Genomic DNA, 16554 nt, shown 5'->3' with positions numbered 1-16554 from the left:
GGGCTGAGAGGTGCAGGTCACGGTGTACTCTGTCCCCAGGGTGTCACCACCCAGGACTTCCTAGTGGCCACTTTGGCCATCATAGTGGGAGCTGAAGTGACCCAAGTGCACTGGACTGTGTATGTCCACCACCTGCCGTGTCTGCCCCCGCTCCTGTCTGCAATCACCTAGCACTGAGATGAAATCATGGGAAGTTGGACGCTTGAATTCTTGGTTCTTTTAATTTTTTTTTTTTTTTTTAGATTTATTTATTTGAAAGAGTTATAGCCAGAGAGAGAGGTCTTTCATTCACTGGTTCACTTCCCAGATGGCTGCAACAGCCAGAGCAGCCCTAATTTGAAGCCAGGAGCCAGGAGCTTCTTCCGGGTCTCCCACGCAGTTGCAGGGGCCCAAGGACTTGGGCCGTCTTCTGCTGCTTTCCCAGGTGCATTAGCAGGGAGCTGTATCAGAAGTGGAGCAGCCGGGACTAGAACCGGCATACCATATGGGTACTTCAGGCCAGGGCTTTAACCTCATGTGCCACAGTGCCAGCCCCTCAGCTGGCTTTTCTGGGAGGTAGAACAGTGTGTCTGTTTTTTTAGGTTCTGTCTTGGCTTGGGCGTGTGCCTTTGGCTGTGTTTGGTGGAGCTAAGAAGTAATATTTATTGAGATAACAGATACCTTTGCTAGGTGTTCCACATGAGCCCGCCCATGAAGGCCTGGCGGGTAGGTGGCATTGGAACCACTAACAGGTCTCTCTGTGCAGTGTGGGAGGAAGGATGGATTTTTCTGGCCCTTCCAACAGCTAGATAATTGCGGAATACCAAAAGGGTCTCAATTATCATTAGAACAATTCGTGCACAATTATACCCAGCTAAGTTCAAGCAAGTTATTCTCTGTGTGGATGGTAACAGATCCGAAGAGAGCTAACTGTATGTTCTTTGGGACTGTAACATTTTCACCGAAAGATGATTCTTTAAAAAAAAAATTAAGTCATCACATCAGCTCCTGTTTATTTTTTGCTTTGACACAGAAAGAGCATTGTGGGAGTAGCGATCATTCTTGGATGTCACGGAGAATTGAGTTGTTTTGAAGGTTGGGTTAGACCCACCAGGGAGAGAGCCCTTCCCCACGCACCGTTAGCGAGATTTCAAGAAGGAAACTTCAAGGCCAAGGACGACATTGTTTCACACCAGGTGCATGATATGCATCTTACACCTGTGGAACAAGTGATTTTGTTTAAGACAGGCTGCGTGGCGTAGCACATGTCTCCTGCATCGTGGCTGCCTGCAAGCCGTGTGCCCCCCGAAAGCCCTGGTTACTCTGTGTGGCATTGTCGTCATTGTGCGTGGGGTCCTGGCCGTGAGGTCCCTCCCACGCTAGCCCTCTGCGCACCCACGTGTTCTGAATATGCACTTGCCATACCCATGGATTCATCCAACTGTGGTTGGAAAACATTTGAGGGGGAAAAAAAACTTTCAGAAAGTTCCAAAAAGTAGAACTTGAATTTGCCGTGCTCTGAGCACAATGGAGAATTCACAGGACGGGGAGTCGGGAGCGGTGCAGGCGCCGGCTGTCGTGGCCACCTGTGGTATCTCACGGGCCGTGCGCTCCCTCCAGAGCTCCCTGTCCAAGCACCGTTCGCTTGCTCTGCGTCTCAGTCATGCATGTATGTACTTAGCCTCTGGTGTTCCGCCTGTCATTATTCCCCGAACCAGACAGCGTAATAACTCTTTCTGCAGTACCCACCTTGTGTTAGGTGTTATCAGTGATCCGGAGCTGGTTTATGGGAGGAGGGAGTGGCGTTGTGGCACAGCGGATTGAGCCGCTGCTTGCGACACTGCCACCCTATGTTGGAGCACCAGTTCTGAGCCTCTGCTGCTCCACGTCTGATCCAGCTCCCTGCTAATGCACCTGGGAAAGCAGCGGGAGATGGCCCAAGGGCACCCATGTGAGACACCTGGATGGAACTCAAGGCTCCTGACTTTTGCCTGGCTCAGACCTGTTTTAAAATTTTTTAAAAAGGGGCCAAAGCTGTGACATAGCAGGTAAAGTTGCCAGCATCCCATATGGGCGCCAGTTCGAGTCCCAGCTGCTCCACTTCCTGTCCAGCTCTCTGCGTGGCCTGGGAAAGCAGCAGAAGATGGCCCAAGTCCTTGGGCCCCTGCACCCACGTGGGAGACCTGGAAGAAGCTCCTTAGTGTACATTCCCAAGCAGAACTTGGTGCCTAGGGAAAGCCAAGTCCCAGACAGTCCCGGCTTCCCAGCGCCTGCCTCTTTTCCCAGCTCTTGCCCCTGGGATGATCCCTACTCACCTCCCTCCCTGCAGTGTCCCTCAGCCCACAGACCTGAAGCCAGCAACTCCAGACTCCTGCAGAGCCCTTCTTACCCCACCGTCATCTCCTTTCCTGCCGCCGCGGCTCGCGGCCGCCTCCGTGTTCTCGGGATCTTGTGTGCACCCCTCAAGCCCTGGCTGCACCTTCTTTTTGCTTTCTGCTGCCGTGTGGCCTGAGACCTTGCCCCCAGCCGGCCAGGCTGCAGTCCCACGCAGCCGGGGTGTCTGCCCCTCCTGCCACCACTGCCTGTCACGTCTCCCTGCCTCGGAGGCCGTCCCTCCAGCTCCTCCCCACGTGGATCCCTCACCTGCGATGTTTTGATAAACTTGCTAACCTCGGCGTTTACTTTGCTTTATTGTATCCTTGGTTTTAGTGCTATTTCTTGGCTTGAGTCTAGTTTCCTCCTTTTTAAAAATGTTTCATTTATTTGAAAGAGAGACAGAGAGATGGGGGCAGAGGTCTTCCGTCCGCTGGTTTACTCCCCAGATGCTCACAGCAGCCAGGGCTGGGCCAGAACTCAGTTGGAGTCTCCCATGGTGGAAGGCAGGGACCCAGGAACTTGAGCACCTGCCGCCTCCCTCAGTGTGCAGGGGCAGGGAGCTGGGGATCGCAAGTGGAGCTGGGGCTGCAGCCCTAGCTCCCTGGTGTGGGTTGCAAGCATCTCGGGCAGTGTCTAAACTGCTGAGCAGACACTCGCCCCTCGTTGCCATCTTTACTTCCCCAAAGACGCGTAGTGCAGGGGCCAGGTTTGTGCCCTCCCAGTGAGCTCCTGGGAGACATGAGGCTGTTTTCATCTCGCGCCAACCGTGGTTTTACTGTATAACCACTGCCAACGCAGCACCTTGCCGCGCGCAGCCCTGAAACGCCTGCGAATTAGAATCATCTTGTCTCCAAGAGTCCCTTTTAACCAATCAGTTAAAATTACAGAAAAGGAAGCCAATACCCAGCCGATGTCTCTGACCTTTCATGTTTAAAATGTTCTCAAACAGCTCCGTGTGGCAGACGCTTTAAAATGTGTTTCCATGGCTTTGCCATTGCAACCGACGACTGATAGAAATCTGTGCAGCTTTGATGAGCATAACACTGGAAAACTCACTAAACCTACAGTGGTACATCTTGTTGTGTGTGTGTGTGTGTGTGCGCTTAACCTTAATTTAATCATTTTAAAGAGTTACATAGATGGGAGAATTGATCTTCCATCCGCTGATTTACTCCCCAGGTGGTGCCAACAACCAGGGCAGAGCCATGAGGAAGCCAGGAGCTTTATCTGGGTCTCCCTATGGGTGCAGGGGCCTAAACACTTGGACCATCCTCCACTGCTTTTTCCAGGCTGTTAGCAGGGATTTGGATTGGAAGTAGAGCAGTGGGACTCAAACCGATACCTGCATGGCACACCGGAGACACAGGTCTTGTCTTCACCCATTACACCACAGTGCTGTCTCTAATGGTACAACTTAAAAAAGGGAAAACTAGGGCCGGCGCCGTGGCTCACTTGGTTAATCCTCCACCTGCGGTGTTGGCATCCCATATGGGCACCAGGTTCTAGTCCTGATTGCTTCTCTTCCAGTCCAGCTCTCTGCTGTGGCCTGGGAAAGCAGTGGAAGATGGCCCAAGTGCTTGGGCCTCTGCACCCGCGTGGGAGACCTGGAAGAAGCACCTGGCTCCTGGCTTCGGACTGGCGTAGCTGCAGCCATTTGGGGGGGGTGAACCAACGGAAGGAAGATCTTTCTCTCTCTCTCTCTCTGTCTCTCTCTCTCTGTCTCTGTCTCTCTCTCACTGTCTAACTCTATCTGTCAAATAAAAAAAAGGGGGGGGGGGAACCAGCATAGTTTAGGCCATAGGCATTTTTTTTCTTCCTCCTGATTAAAATACGAAGCGCACGTTCATTAGGCTGTGGCCACGGAAAGTACAAGACGGGCTCACCGTTCGTGTGCCTCAGGCAGTCTCCCTTGTGCCCCCTTGCTGGTCCTCTTGGTGCACCTGCTTGCCTGCCGCAGTCCGTCTTGGGCTCAGAGGCTTTGCCCCGGAGCGTACCAGGGTCTCTCGGCGTCCTCAGGCCCGCTCCTCGGCTAGCGTTCGCATCACATTCTGTATTTATCTTCATCCTGCGTCTTAAGGTATTTCCACCAGGAATTCTAGCTCTGAAATATTTAAACTGTTGACTTCAAAGCCAGCGGAACCGTGCCAAGTGTGCTTCCTTCGAAGCTAAGTGGGTGCGTTCTCGACAGAGGACAGCGTCAAGGCCGTCAGCTTAAACACGACGCAGGAAGGCCAGGCTTGCTCACGGTTGTAGATGGAAAAGGAAGCCTTGCACTGAAACCCAGACACGCCGATGTTCACCTGGAGCGCCGATCCTTCCCACGGGGCCTGTCTCCGTGCCCCTCTCAGCTCCAGCAGGGGACTGCCGACCTCAGCCGCCCCTCTTGCCGCTGACTCAGGGCTGCTCAGGGAGCCCGGGGAGGGGTTCCAGCCTGCACTTGCGATGGCCGACCCATACTTGGAGTAGCTTGCATCTGCAAAAAGGTGGGAGACGAGGACGGCGCTGTGGCGTAGCAGGTAAAGCTGCCACCTGCAGCGCCGGCATCCCATACAGGTGCCGGTTCGAGTCCCGGCTGCCCCGCTTCCGATCCAGCTCCCTGCTAATAGCCTGGCAAAAGCAGCAGGAGGTGGCTTAAATTTTTGGACCCCTGGCAGCTATGTTGGAGACCCAGATGAAGTTCCTGGCTTGGACCTGGCCATTGCGACCATGTCTCTGTAACTCTGGCCAAATAAATAAATAAATTTTTTTTAAAAGAAGGGTCGACATTCTGAGAAGTTGAGAGCAAAACTTGCAGCTTCCTTTATGGGGAGCCACTGCCCAGGGCCACGGCTTCCTCCTGGGAAAAGTTGTGAGCCTTTCACATCTTGGGCTGTGTTTTCAGAAAAACCGTACACCGTGCCTAAAACATCAGTGCTTCCGTGTTTGCCAGGCCTCTAGTCTTCCTTTTGGCTGGCTGGCAGCCGAGAGTCTGCTCCTCCCCACGTCCCCGGGGTGGCGGCGGGGGGTGGGGGTGGGGGGGTGGTGTCCTGTATGAGATTCAGTTGTATTTGTTCAGGAGTAGCCTTTGGCTACTGTCGCATTCTGTTCAAAGCACAGAGGCGCCTCCATGCTCCCGGAGGGATCTCCCCCTGGACTGCTTCCCAGGGGGAGATGCAGCCACACCCTCTCTGGTGGGGCTTGGCCCAGGAGGGCTCGCCCCAGGGTGATGAGCGTCCACTAAGCACATGCAGCCACGTGGACGGCTCAGGGAAGAACCTGCTGGGAGCACATGGAGATGCTGGGAGCCAGCGAAGGAGGCAGCGCTGGGAGGGACCTGCAGGAGCCCAGGGTTTCCCAGTGGCCGAGGAGTGAGGGCCTTCCAGGCAGGAGTCTCGCTCGGAGAGAGAGAGAGAAGAGGTGGAGCGAGATGTGGGGCTGATCTGAGGCAGGGATTTCCGAGTACGGCAGTATGCTGCGCTTTGACCGGCAAAGGAACCGACAGAGGTGGTTTTGCTTTGAAGATGGATTGGGAGGGGAGAGGGGCACCCGATAGCCGGGTGTGGCAGCTCACAGCCGTAGACAGAGGTCGGGCCTGGGGCATTCCCGGGTCTGCCCGGGACGAGGGGAGGGGCCGCGAGGGGGAGCTCTTTGTGGGGGTGGGAACTGGGTCTGTGGTCTGGGACAAGGACCCCTGCCGCCCGATCGACCGCTGAACCCTGTGCGGTAGCGTGAACACTCTCGGGCACGCTGCAGCCTTCTGAGCCCATGGGAGAGCGTGGCCGGGCAGCGACAGTGTGGATCCCCCAAGGACCTCTGGGTGACCTGACATGTCCACCCCAATCAGGTGGCCACATGTGTGCGGCAGACACAGTGCAACAGAGTGGGCCCAGGCAGAGGATGGGTCCAGGAAGTGCCCCAGGGCTGGAAATAGGGGAGATTATTTATTTATTTATTAGAGATTTATTTTATTTGAAAAGCAGAGTTTAAGAGAGAGAGATTGAGAAATCTTCCATCCGCTGTTTCACTCCCCAACTGGCTGCACTGGCTGGAGCTGGACCAGACTGAAGCCAGGAGCCAGGAGCTTCATGTGGGTCACCCACATGGGTGCAGGGGCCCAAGCACTTGGGCCATCTTCCACTGCTTTCCCAGGTGCATTAGCAGGGAGCTGGATCAGAAGTGGAGCAGCCGGGGCTCAGAACTGGCACCCAGATGGGGTGTCGTTGTTAGAGGCGGAGACTTCGCCACTGCGCCACAGCACCAGCCCCAAAGCAGGGGAGCTTAGTGATGGAGAGTGTGTGAGGGAGAGGGCAGAGGAGCTGCTGTGTGCCGGCCATGCCGCTGGTCCCTGCCTCGGTCTGCTTTTGCTTGTTGGGCTTCCTTGCCCTGCCCTGCCCTGCCCTGCCCTGCCCGCACCTGCAGACATCTTGACTGCTGAACCCCTGGATGCTGCTGCACCCCACAGCCTTGATCCCACCTCCTGCTCAGACCTGTGGTTCCTCCTGACCTGGTTCCTTGTTCTCCTGCGACTCCTCTCAGCGTGCACGCCTGCCCGGGGCTGCCCTGTGGGTATCCTCTTCTCCTGAGCTCATCCCGCGTTCCTTAGAAGACTGGAATCTTCTCTGCTTGACCGTGGGCTCCACTGGGAAACACCAGGGACTGCCACGTCTGAGCTGGGATGGAGTTGAGGTTTCGGTGTTGGGAGAGGACTTGCCTCCCCACCCTCTCCTCTGGCAGACCCTCTTGCCTACCCCAGAACTGGAGTTCGGCAAAATTCGGATGATGGGGAGGGAAGAGGATCCCGGGGTGGAAGACGATGGGTCACACTTAGTTTGGAAGACAGGCCTGGGAGAGAGCGGGAGTCCTGACGTCCACAGCAGGGTTGGCAGGAAGTAGAGTGACAGGGTCGTAATACAGAGGGGCCTCTTAGAGGTGGCGATGTTAGAGTCACAGGAAGCTGAGGTTGGGGATGCAGTCAATCCCAGGCCCCTGCGTGGTTCTCCCACAGCCCCAGACATCCGGTCATTCGCAGGGCTGTGGGATCCGGTTCCAGCGCTGCCCAGGAAACCTGAGCCGTCCCAAGCCCAGGGTCAGGTTTCAGAGCGTGGTGACGATGGACAAGCCTGTGTGTTCGGTCTCACCTGGGGAGCATGGCCTCCCCTAGAAAAGGGTGCGTGGCAGCTTACACGTTGGCGCCGGGCCCCCAGAATCCAGACAGGGTCCAGGGCGAGCCTGATCCCAACCTGGGCTGCTCTGGGACACACACAGGCCTCCTGGAGACCAGGGGCACAGCAGGCCTTACGCCCACACAGCCTTTTTTTAAAAGATTTATTCATTTATTTGGAAGTCAGAGTTACAGAGAGAAAGAGAGAATATCTCAGCTGAACTTGACATTTAACAGTACCTGCTTTGCATAACTGGTGCTACTCTCCAGTTGACTTCAGCTATGGCTATGAGAGATCGGCAGTGAGGGAGGGGGGTGTGACTTCCAGGTTCCCCCTGATGGGCGGGTCCTTGGGAAGATTTTGAGGAGAGAAGACGATGACTCTGGTCTTAGGCATGCTGGGTTTGAGACGTGCCCACATCAGGGGCCACGTCAGGGGCCTGCAGTAAATCCGTGGCCCTGGCGCTTGGTAGCTGTCGGAAACTCGCACAGCTGCCTAGCCCTCGCCCTCGAGTCTCGTGCGCATAAAGTGGGGTCGGGAATGTTCACTCCCTCGCAAGATCACACGAAGATTGAAGGACATGTGTGAGGCCAGGGGTCACAAGAGCCGTTTCGTTTTGTCCACCTGCTCTTTCCTTAGGCAGGGGACGTTTTGCTCTGGGTCTTAGAAGGAAGAAGAGGGCTGGGGGTAAAGATTTGGGACTCGCTGATGTGTTAGAATTCTCCAGAAACACAGCCAGTAGCAGAGAGATGGATACAGATGGATGGATAGGGAGGGAGGGGAGAGGGAGGGAGGGAGCGGGGAGGGGGGAGGGAGGGAGGGATGGATAGGGAGGGAGGGATGGATGGATGGATGATTGGATGGATGGATAGGGAGGTAGGGAGGGAGGGAGGGATGGATGATTGGATGGATGGATAGGGAGGGAGGGAGGGAGGGATGGGTGGATATAGATCCGTGCATACCTACATCTAAGAGAGATTTATTATGGGAATTGGCTCATGTGTTCATGGGGGCGGGGTCACCCCACACTCTGCCCTTTGAAAGCTTAAGAACCAGGAAGGCTGGTGGAGTGTGCATTTGAGTGCAGATATCGGAAACCTGGGGACTGAGGAGGGAGAGAGGAGATAGACCCCAGAGTCCCAGAGTCCAAAGACCCGAGGAGCAGAGCTGCAGTGTCCGGGGGCAGGCGAGGGACAGTCTGCCCTTCCTGCGTGCTTCATGCCGTAAGCTGTGGGCCCGTGCCTTGCCTCTTGCTCACCACTTGTGCGCACTCAGCCCTGCGCCCACTGAGACCCACCTCTGTCTTCTCCTGCAGTCGCCTGTCAGCTACTGTCAGACCAAATCCTACGGCTTTGCCCGCTCTTCCTCCGCTTCAGCCGCTCCTTGGCCGAAACCGGCCCCTCCTCTGCCTTTTCCTTCTGCCGGAGCTCCCGCTGGTTGGATGAGGTCCACGCACACTGGGAGGGCGAAGCACCCCGCAAGGACATTTCACCGGCTGGCTGCCATCCTCAGCCCGGTCACCCCGACACACAGTCAGCCACCATAGCAACACAGAGTTCCCAGTGGAGCCAGCAGTGAAATGATGGAGAGGAGACGCAAGGGTGTGATAGGCAGACAGCAGCTCGGGCAGGGTGAGCTTGCCCAGGGGCCCAGCCCATTTGTGGTGGCGATGGAAGGAGACACCAAGTATGACCCCAGGTTGCAGAGGCCAGGCAATGCCATGACGGAGAAAGGCGTGGTTCTCTGTGTGAACCCAAAGGCTGTTGGGTTTGGTTCTCCCGGCAGCAGTGTGCAGGACATGGGCGGGGCTGCAGGTAGATTTCCGGGGGCCTCAGGTTGAGGGTACTGGAAGTGTATGGGATGATGGGGGCTTGGAGGTGGGAGACGGGGCTGCATTTGGAGCTGAGAGCACAGACAGAGACAAGTCCTTTCTCGGGTTCAGAGATGGATGTGTCCATGGCAATGAGAGGACAATGAGTGAAATCCTGGGAGCCTGGAGGAGGAGGTGGTTACAGCGGGGGAGGGGTGGGAATCCACTGCAGCCCTGGGGCGAGGCAGCCGCACTCCTTCCAGAAACGTCCAGGGCAGGGGCAGGGGAACGGCCTGACCTTGGCTTTGGAAAGACTGCCTCGGGGACTGGAAGCGATGAAGAATGCAGGCAGGTCCCTCAGCCTCCACTGCTGCTTCTCTGGTCCCCCTGCATCTTAGCCACAAGAGTGATGCTTGCTGGGTGGAATCTTTAAAAAAAAAATGTGTATATATTTATTTACCGGAAAGATTGAGTGACAGAGGGAAACAAAGAGACAGAAAGAGAGCTTCCATCCGCTGGTTCATTCCCAAATGCCTGCAACAGCCAGGGCTGGGCCAGGCCGAAGCCAGGAACCAGGAACTCCATCCGGGTCTCCCTCATGGGTGGCAGGGGCCCCAGCACCTGGGCCACCTTCCCCTGCTTTCCCAGGTGCGTTAGTGGGAAGCTGGATCGGAGGCAGAGCGGCCAGGACTCAAACTGGCGCTCGTGTGGGATACCGGTGTGCTGAGTCAGCTCAAGCCATTGTGCAACAGCACCAGCCCCAGGAGTCGCTTTTAACCTTTTGCCCTTGTGACAACCCCCAAAAGAGCAAATTATAATTAAAAAAAAAAAAAAAAAAAAAAAAAACCACCTAGAGTGAAATCCTACAGGGGGGAAGGACGATGAGAAGTTCTCGGTCGTAATGGAGAAGTTTGTCGGCTTTTCCTGCGTGGCTGGCGCTCTGTGTTTCGCTGGCTCCTGGGGCCAGCTTTGGGGTGCACAGCGCCGGTGGTCATGGGGAAGCACTGGCGGAATTCGCGGAGGGCGGCGCCAGGTGTGTTCCGCCTGGAGACAGGGCTCAGCTCCACGAGTCCCCCAGTGAAGAATCCCCTGGCTTCCACACTGGTCCTGAAAGGATGCGGGACCCCGCATTCCACTTCTGCTCCTCCAGGTCCAGACCCCCGCGGGGCTCAGCCGTCCCTTTCCTGGGCTCCTGCCTCTGCCATCTCCTGCGGGACCCCCAAGGGAGAGAGTCGGCTCAGAGCACAGTGTCGCTTCCGTCACCCGGCCCTGGACACGGGTGTCCCATCTTCTCGTGTGTGTGTGCGCGTGCGCGCCCCTCTTCTGCACTGTGTCTATGCTTCCTTCATGGGCTCCCCTGTCCTCCCCTCATCTTGTGGGGGTGCTGCTGTGTTCTTCTGGTGGCTTCGCCGGTACACCTGCTCTGCATGAACAGGGAGGGCCAGGGGACAGGAGAGAGCACGGGGTTCTCTTCAAAGCCGAGACCTGGGGCTCACTCGGGTCACCTCTGCTCACATCCCATTGGCCAGGGCTTGGTGCTCAGGGTGCCCCAACCTGCAGGGGAGGCTGGGAAATGCAGCCTGCACTCCACACAGCCAATTACCCACAAAAGTCGGGGGAGATCATTGATGGGTGCAGTGACTAGGACTGTCTCCCGCTAGACCTCCTTCTGGGAAACGTTAGGTTTCTTTCCTACCCTCAAAACTTGACTTGAAACATCCTGAGTATTAGAATTCGCTGAAGCTGCTCTCGTGTCTCCTGGAGAAATGCATGAATGGCTACAGAGAAACCACAAGGGGGGATGGTAGGAAAAAGACGGTTGTGCGGCGCTGAAAATAATGGAGTCAATCAGTGAGCTGGGGGGAAGAGGTGTGTCTGTTAGTCTTGCAAAGTGTTGGGGAGGTCCGGATCTCACTCTCTTGGCACCGAAAGAGGCGCCAGCGTGTGTCGTCCAGGTCGTATCTGCGTGTGATGGGTGATGGGGCTGTAAGCTGGTGGCGGGGGTGGGGGGGATGGGAAGGGCTGTGGATTTAGGGGATGGGAGTTGCTCTGTCCCTGTCTCCTGGCACAACAGCTGACGGCACCCCACCTGTGCTTTCCACAGCTACGGTGTCAGTCCCGAGAACATTATCCTGTACGGGCAGAGCATTGGGACCGTGCCCACCGTGGACCTGGCCTCACGGTACGAGTGCGCTGCTGTCATCCTGCACTCCCCTCTGATGTCCGGTCTGCGCGTGGCATTCCCTGACACCAGGAAGACTTACTGCTTCGATGCCTTCCCCAGGTGAGTGCCGGCAGCCTGCGCTTGCCTGAGATCGGACGTCAGTATAGCTCGGACTCTGGGCCAGGTGTTCTGGGCAGCATGGGGTGACCGCCACAGGGGCCAGGGATGCTGTTGAGAGACTTGGTGAAAAACTCCCGGCTGGGGCACGAGGACCTCTGGCTAACTGACTCAGCTGTAATGGGCAGGATTAAAGACAGATGCCCAACCATGCATCCTAAGTAGGAACCTGCAGTTCACGACCCACTCATCCACTGAGTGGAACACGTGGGGTTGACTCAGAGAGCGCTGCGTGCCACATGTGTGATGGGGCCCTCACTGGCCAAGCACCATGAGCAAGCACGAGATTGACCTTTCTCTTGCTTCTTCAGCCAGGCGACACAGGACGCTTAACAAGTTGGGGGAAATTAGAAATAAAAGATGAGCTTATTGTGGTACAAAACATTTTGAAAGCACACATAGCTTTCTCATCACCCATTTGCTTGAGCATCTTCAAGGTGCTTGGATGCATGTCTTGGAGAGTTTGGGGGCCTCCGGACTCTGTCTTTTGTTAAAAAAAAATATTTATTTGAGAGGTGGAGTCGCAGATGGGGGAGGGTCTTTCATCTGCTGGTTCACTCCCCAAATGGCCGTAATGGCCAGAGCTGGGCCCATCCAAAGCTAGGAGCCAGGAGCTTCTTCCAGGTTTCCCACATGGGTGCAGGGGTCCAAGCACTTGGACTGTCTTCTTTGCTTTTGCAGGCCACAGCAGAGAGCTGGGTTTTTAGTGGAGCAGCTGAAACTTGAACCAGTGCCCATATGGGATGCCAGCATCGCAGGCAGAGGCTTAACCTACAATGCTGCTATGCTGGCCATAACCTTGTCTTTTAATTCTGTCTCTCCACAAAGTTTTCGAAGCGTCCTTGTACAGAGAAGGGAGGGGGCTCTTAAATGAGCAGGTAGCTTAAACGACAGCCATTAAGAAGTCATCTTCAAGTTGATCTGATGGGCCAGGCTCCTGCCTGAGACAGAGCCTCTGTCTTGTTAATCCAGGCTCTCGGAAGAGGCGTTCAGGAAGTGTGAGTGGCACTGGATTAGGTGTCCAACTTACCAAAGACAGATGCCAAAGACAGATGCGTTCGAACACAGAAAGTTCTGCCCTGTTTATTTATTTTTTTTAATTCCCCTCATAGGGCTGGCACTGTGGCGTAGTGGGTAAAGTCACTGCCTGCAGTGCCGGCATCCCATATGGGCACTGGTTCGAGTCCCAGCTGCTCCATTTCCAATCCAGCTCCCTGCTATGGCCTGGGAAAGCGTTGGAAGATGGCCCGAGTGCTTGGGCACCTGTACCCACGTGGGAGACCTGGAAGAAGCTCCTGGCTCCAGGCTACGGATCAGCACAGCTCTGGCTGTTACGGCCATATGGGGAGTGAACCAGTAGATGGAAGATACCTCTCTCTCTCTTTCTCTCTTTCTCTTTTTCTCTGCCTCTGCCTCTGCCTCTCTGTAATTTTGCCTTTCAAATAAATAAATCTTTTAAAAAAATAAAAGAATTAGTGGAAAGTACTCCGGGAGGAAGGAGGGACTTGGAGCCAAGCCATCATGATGTATAGGGAGTTTTCAAAAAGTGCATGGATTTACATATTTTTTGCATCAGAATAAGCTTTTAATTCCAGTTTCCATGAGCCTTTTGAAATACATGTATACCAAGATGGGTTCATCCACCGTGACAAATATGCCACTCTGATGGTGGGGTTTTTTTCTTAAAGATTATTTATTTGAAAGGCAGAATTGCCGAGAGAGAGAGAGAGAGAGAGAGAGAGAGAGAAAGAGAGAGAGAGGTGTCTTCATCAGTTCACTTCCTAAATGGCTGTAATATCCAGGTCTCTTACATGGGTGACGGAAGTCCAAGCTCTTGGGGCATCCGCTGCTGTCTTCCCAGGCGTACTAGCAGGGAGCTGGATCAGAAGCTGAGCAGCCAGGAGTTGAAGCAGCGTTTATGTGGGATGCCAGGTCTCAGCGCTGGCCCCTGGTGGGAGACTGCGCGTGCGTGTGCGGGAGCAGCCACAGTGTGGATCCTGTGGCTTCCTCCCAAGCCGCTCTGAAGTCTGAAGTCTTCAGGGGGACCTCGCTTGCTTGAGGATGGCGACTGGCCTCCGTCGTAGAGGATGCTGGACATTCTCAAGGACTTCCCTCTGTCCCCACCCCCTTCTGTCTTGCAGCATCGACAAGATCTCCAAAGTCACGTCTCCCGTGCTGGTCATCCACGGGACGGAGGATGAGGTCATCGACTTCTCCCACGGCCTGGCCATGTACGAGCGCTGTCCCCGGGCCGTGGAGCCCCTCTGGGTGGAAGGGGCCGGGCACAATGACATCGAGCTGTACGCACAGTACCTGGAGAGACTGAAACAGTTCATCTCCCACGAACTTCCCAACTCCTGAAGACCACGCCTCGCCGTTCCCTCCCCGGCTGTGCGCAGAGCAGCCCTCCGTGTTGCCCCTGCTTCGACCGCCGCCGCGGCTCGGCTCGTGGAGAAGGAGGAAGTGCCCAGCCTTCAGGGTGCGCTCGTCAAAGAGCTGGGGGGGAGTCCCAGCCGGCTCTGCCAGTCCCCACAACAGGTGACATTTCCCAGCTCCTGGTCCCCTTGCAGGCGGAGGAACGAGCGCTGAGCGTGGGACTGTCGTCCAGTGTCGGGGGCGGAGTCCGCTCACGCACCTGTTCCTCCTGCTTCCCCGCCAAGCCCGTCTCCGCCATCGCTGCCAGCATTTGACACTCAGCTCTCCTTTTCTCAGCCGCTGGATTCGTGGGTCCCGTCCGCCTCGTGCCGCGGTGGCGGTGCCACTGGGGAACAACCGTGGTGACAACCCCTTCCTGCATTTCGGTTCCCACGCGCGTCTTTTCCCCAAAAACAAACTCTGTGGAGAATGACTTCCCGCGACTCTCCCGGGCAGCCTCATCAACTGTAACCGTACAAATTGAACTGGAGCATTCTTACACACTGAGACACTGGGGTTTTGTGTTTTTTCTTTTTTTTTTTAAGTGTAAATTTCTTACCAGCCAACAGAGTTTTACTATTTTGAGTGTCTGGTTGGTCTAACCAAGAGCCTCGGGGCCTTTGCTACCCTGACGTCCTCCCAGGAGACTTTTTAACAAGTACTGTACATACCTGCAGTGACATTGTGCATAGATTCCCAAGGGGGGTTCCCTTCTGTCAGGCTGCTCCAATGAACAGCAGATCTCCTTGTTTGTAATGTAAATGATTGAATACCTTTTGTTAATATGTTTTTATTCCTATGTTTTGCTATTAAGGAAAAAAAAACAATTTTATAACATTTCCAAGACGAAACTTCCAAGTTTATGCTTTGAAGAATTTATGTGATTAAAATTCCGCTGAACTAATCTTTTTAGTTGAGGAGCTCATTTGGGTTTTGACACTGGAGCTGAGCCAGGCATCAGAAACGTACGATGTTCAGAATCGCTACACTGCTTGTATCGGTTGGGGGTGTGGGTTTGGGGGTTTTTGGTTTGATTTCTCTCTCCTTTTTTGTTTTTTGCCCTCAAATTTAAAAGCCTTAAATGTACTGTAAGCCTCGGATCATTGTACAACTGGATTGCGGTTGATGGCCGGTTTGTGTACTGTTGCTTGGATGGGACACAGTGGTTGGTAACAGAATAAAGGATGCATGGATCTGAGCGCGTGGGCTGCTGCCATGTTCTTTCCTTCTTGTCTCCAGCACAGAACACAGTGAGTCAGGAAACTCTTTTTTTAAAAAATTTTTAAAGATGTATTTTATTTGCAATGCAGAGTCACAGAGAGAGAGAGAGAGAGAGAGAGAGCGCGCGCGAGTGAGCTTCCATCGGCAGGTTTACCCCCAAATGGCTGCAAGGGCTTGGACTGGGCCAGGCCAAAGCCAGGACAGGAGCTTTTTCTGGGGCTCCCACGTGGGTGACAGTGGGCCAAGGGTCCCAGGCGCATCAGCAGGGAGCTGGGTCGTAAGTGGAACAGCCGGGACTCGAACCAGCACCCACACGGATGTCAGTGCTGTGAGTGGCAGCTCAACCCGCTGTGCCCCAGTGCCAGCTCTGGAAAGTGTGAAAGAAGCGGAAGAAACCTTCGGGATCTACCTTTCTGGAGGTGCTTGTGTTGGGTAGAAGACCTGAGACAAGTGTTGCGAGAAGCCGAGATGCCAAAGCTGCAGCCGTGCGCTGCAGAGGCCCTGAAGTGGGGCGTGTGCCGGTGCTGGCTACACAGCAGCTCCAGGGAGGAAGGCGGCCGCCCCGCAGCCTGGCCGGCCGAGGCAGGGCCTGTGGGTGGGGATCCCTGACCCAAGTGTGTCCCTGGAGGCTTTCCAACCCTTTGACCACCGAGCCAGAAAAGGAACAGCTGATGCATGCTACTCTTTCTGGGGCAGGGCAGTGTGGGCGTACAGGGGCGTGCACACATGCACCTGTCCGGGGACTTCCTGCTCTTGAACCTGTCCCTGTGTCAGCCTGGGGAGGCTGGGGCTGGAACACCTCTGGGGGTCACCTGCCCAGGGAGACCCAGATGGGACAGCAGCACAGCCAGCGGCCTGGCGAGCAGCTCCGCCGTCCCTTCTTTCCCTCCCTCACACTGCTGCCAGTTTCCTGCCATCAGCCTCATCCCAGCTGCATCAACAGGAAACAGGTGACAAGAGCAGAAGGTGTGGTGCACAGCCCTGTGGCGTCACTGGTGTAGCCACTGGGTGTGGTGGTTACAGCCATTGCAGGGGGGGAGTGGTGCCGTCCACCCTGGCTGGGGTGCGACCTGGGGGGTGCGTGTCCTTGAGGCTAGCAGCCCTGTGGCGTCACTGGTGTAGCCACTGGGTGTGGTGGTTATGGCCATTGCAGGGGGCGAGTGGTGCCGTCCACCCTGGCTGGGGTGCGACCTGGGGGGGGTGTGCCCTTGAGGCTGGCAGGTGTGCTGGGGCGTGACTCCGGGGAGGGCCTGCCTTCTGAGCGGCAGGCT

General features: G+C 55.6%; 1 protein-coding gene across 1 annotated transcript in view; it reads left to right on the top strand.

The window, feature by feature from the left end:
* Positions 1-15260, top strand: part of ABHD17C (abhydrolase domain containing 17C, depalmitoylase) — a 49825-nt gene extending 34565 nt beyond the window's left edge. The window contains exons 2-3 of the mRNA XM_051834208.2: positions 11411-11590; positions 13789-15260. Of these exons, the coding sequence (XP_051690168.2) occupies positions 11411-11590; positions 13789-14008 (400 nt within the window). The 3' untranslated portion in view covers positions 14009-15260. The remainder of the gene's footprint in view (positions 1-11410; positions 11591-13788) is intronic.
* Positions 15261-16554: the final 1294 nt, after the last annotated feature.

The sequence above is a fragment of the Oryctolagus cuniculus genome, chromosome 12 (assembly GCF_964237555.1).
Source record: "Oryctolagus cuniculus chromosome 12, mOryCun1.1, whole genome shotgun sequence".
Lineage (NCBI taxonomy): Eukaryota > Metazoa > Chordata > Mammalia > Lagomorpha > Leporidae > Oryctolagus > Oryctolagus cuniculus.
This window is presented reverse-complemented; position numbering and strand designations above follow the sequence as displayed.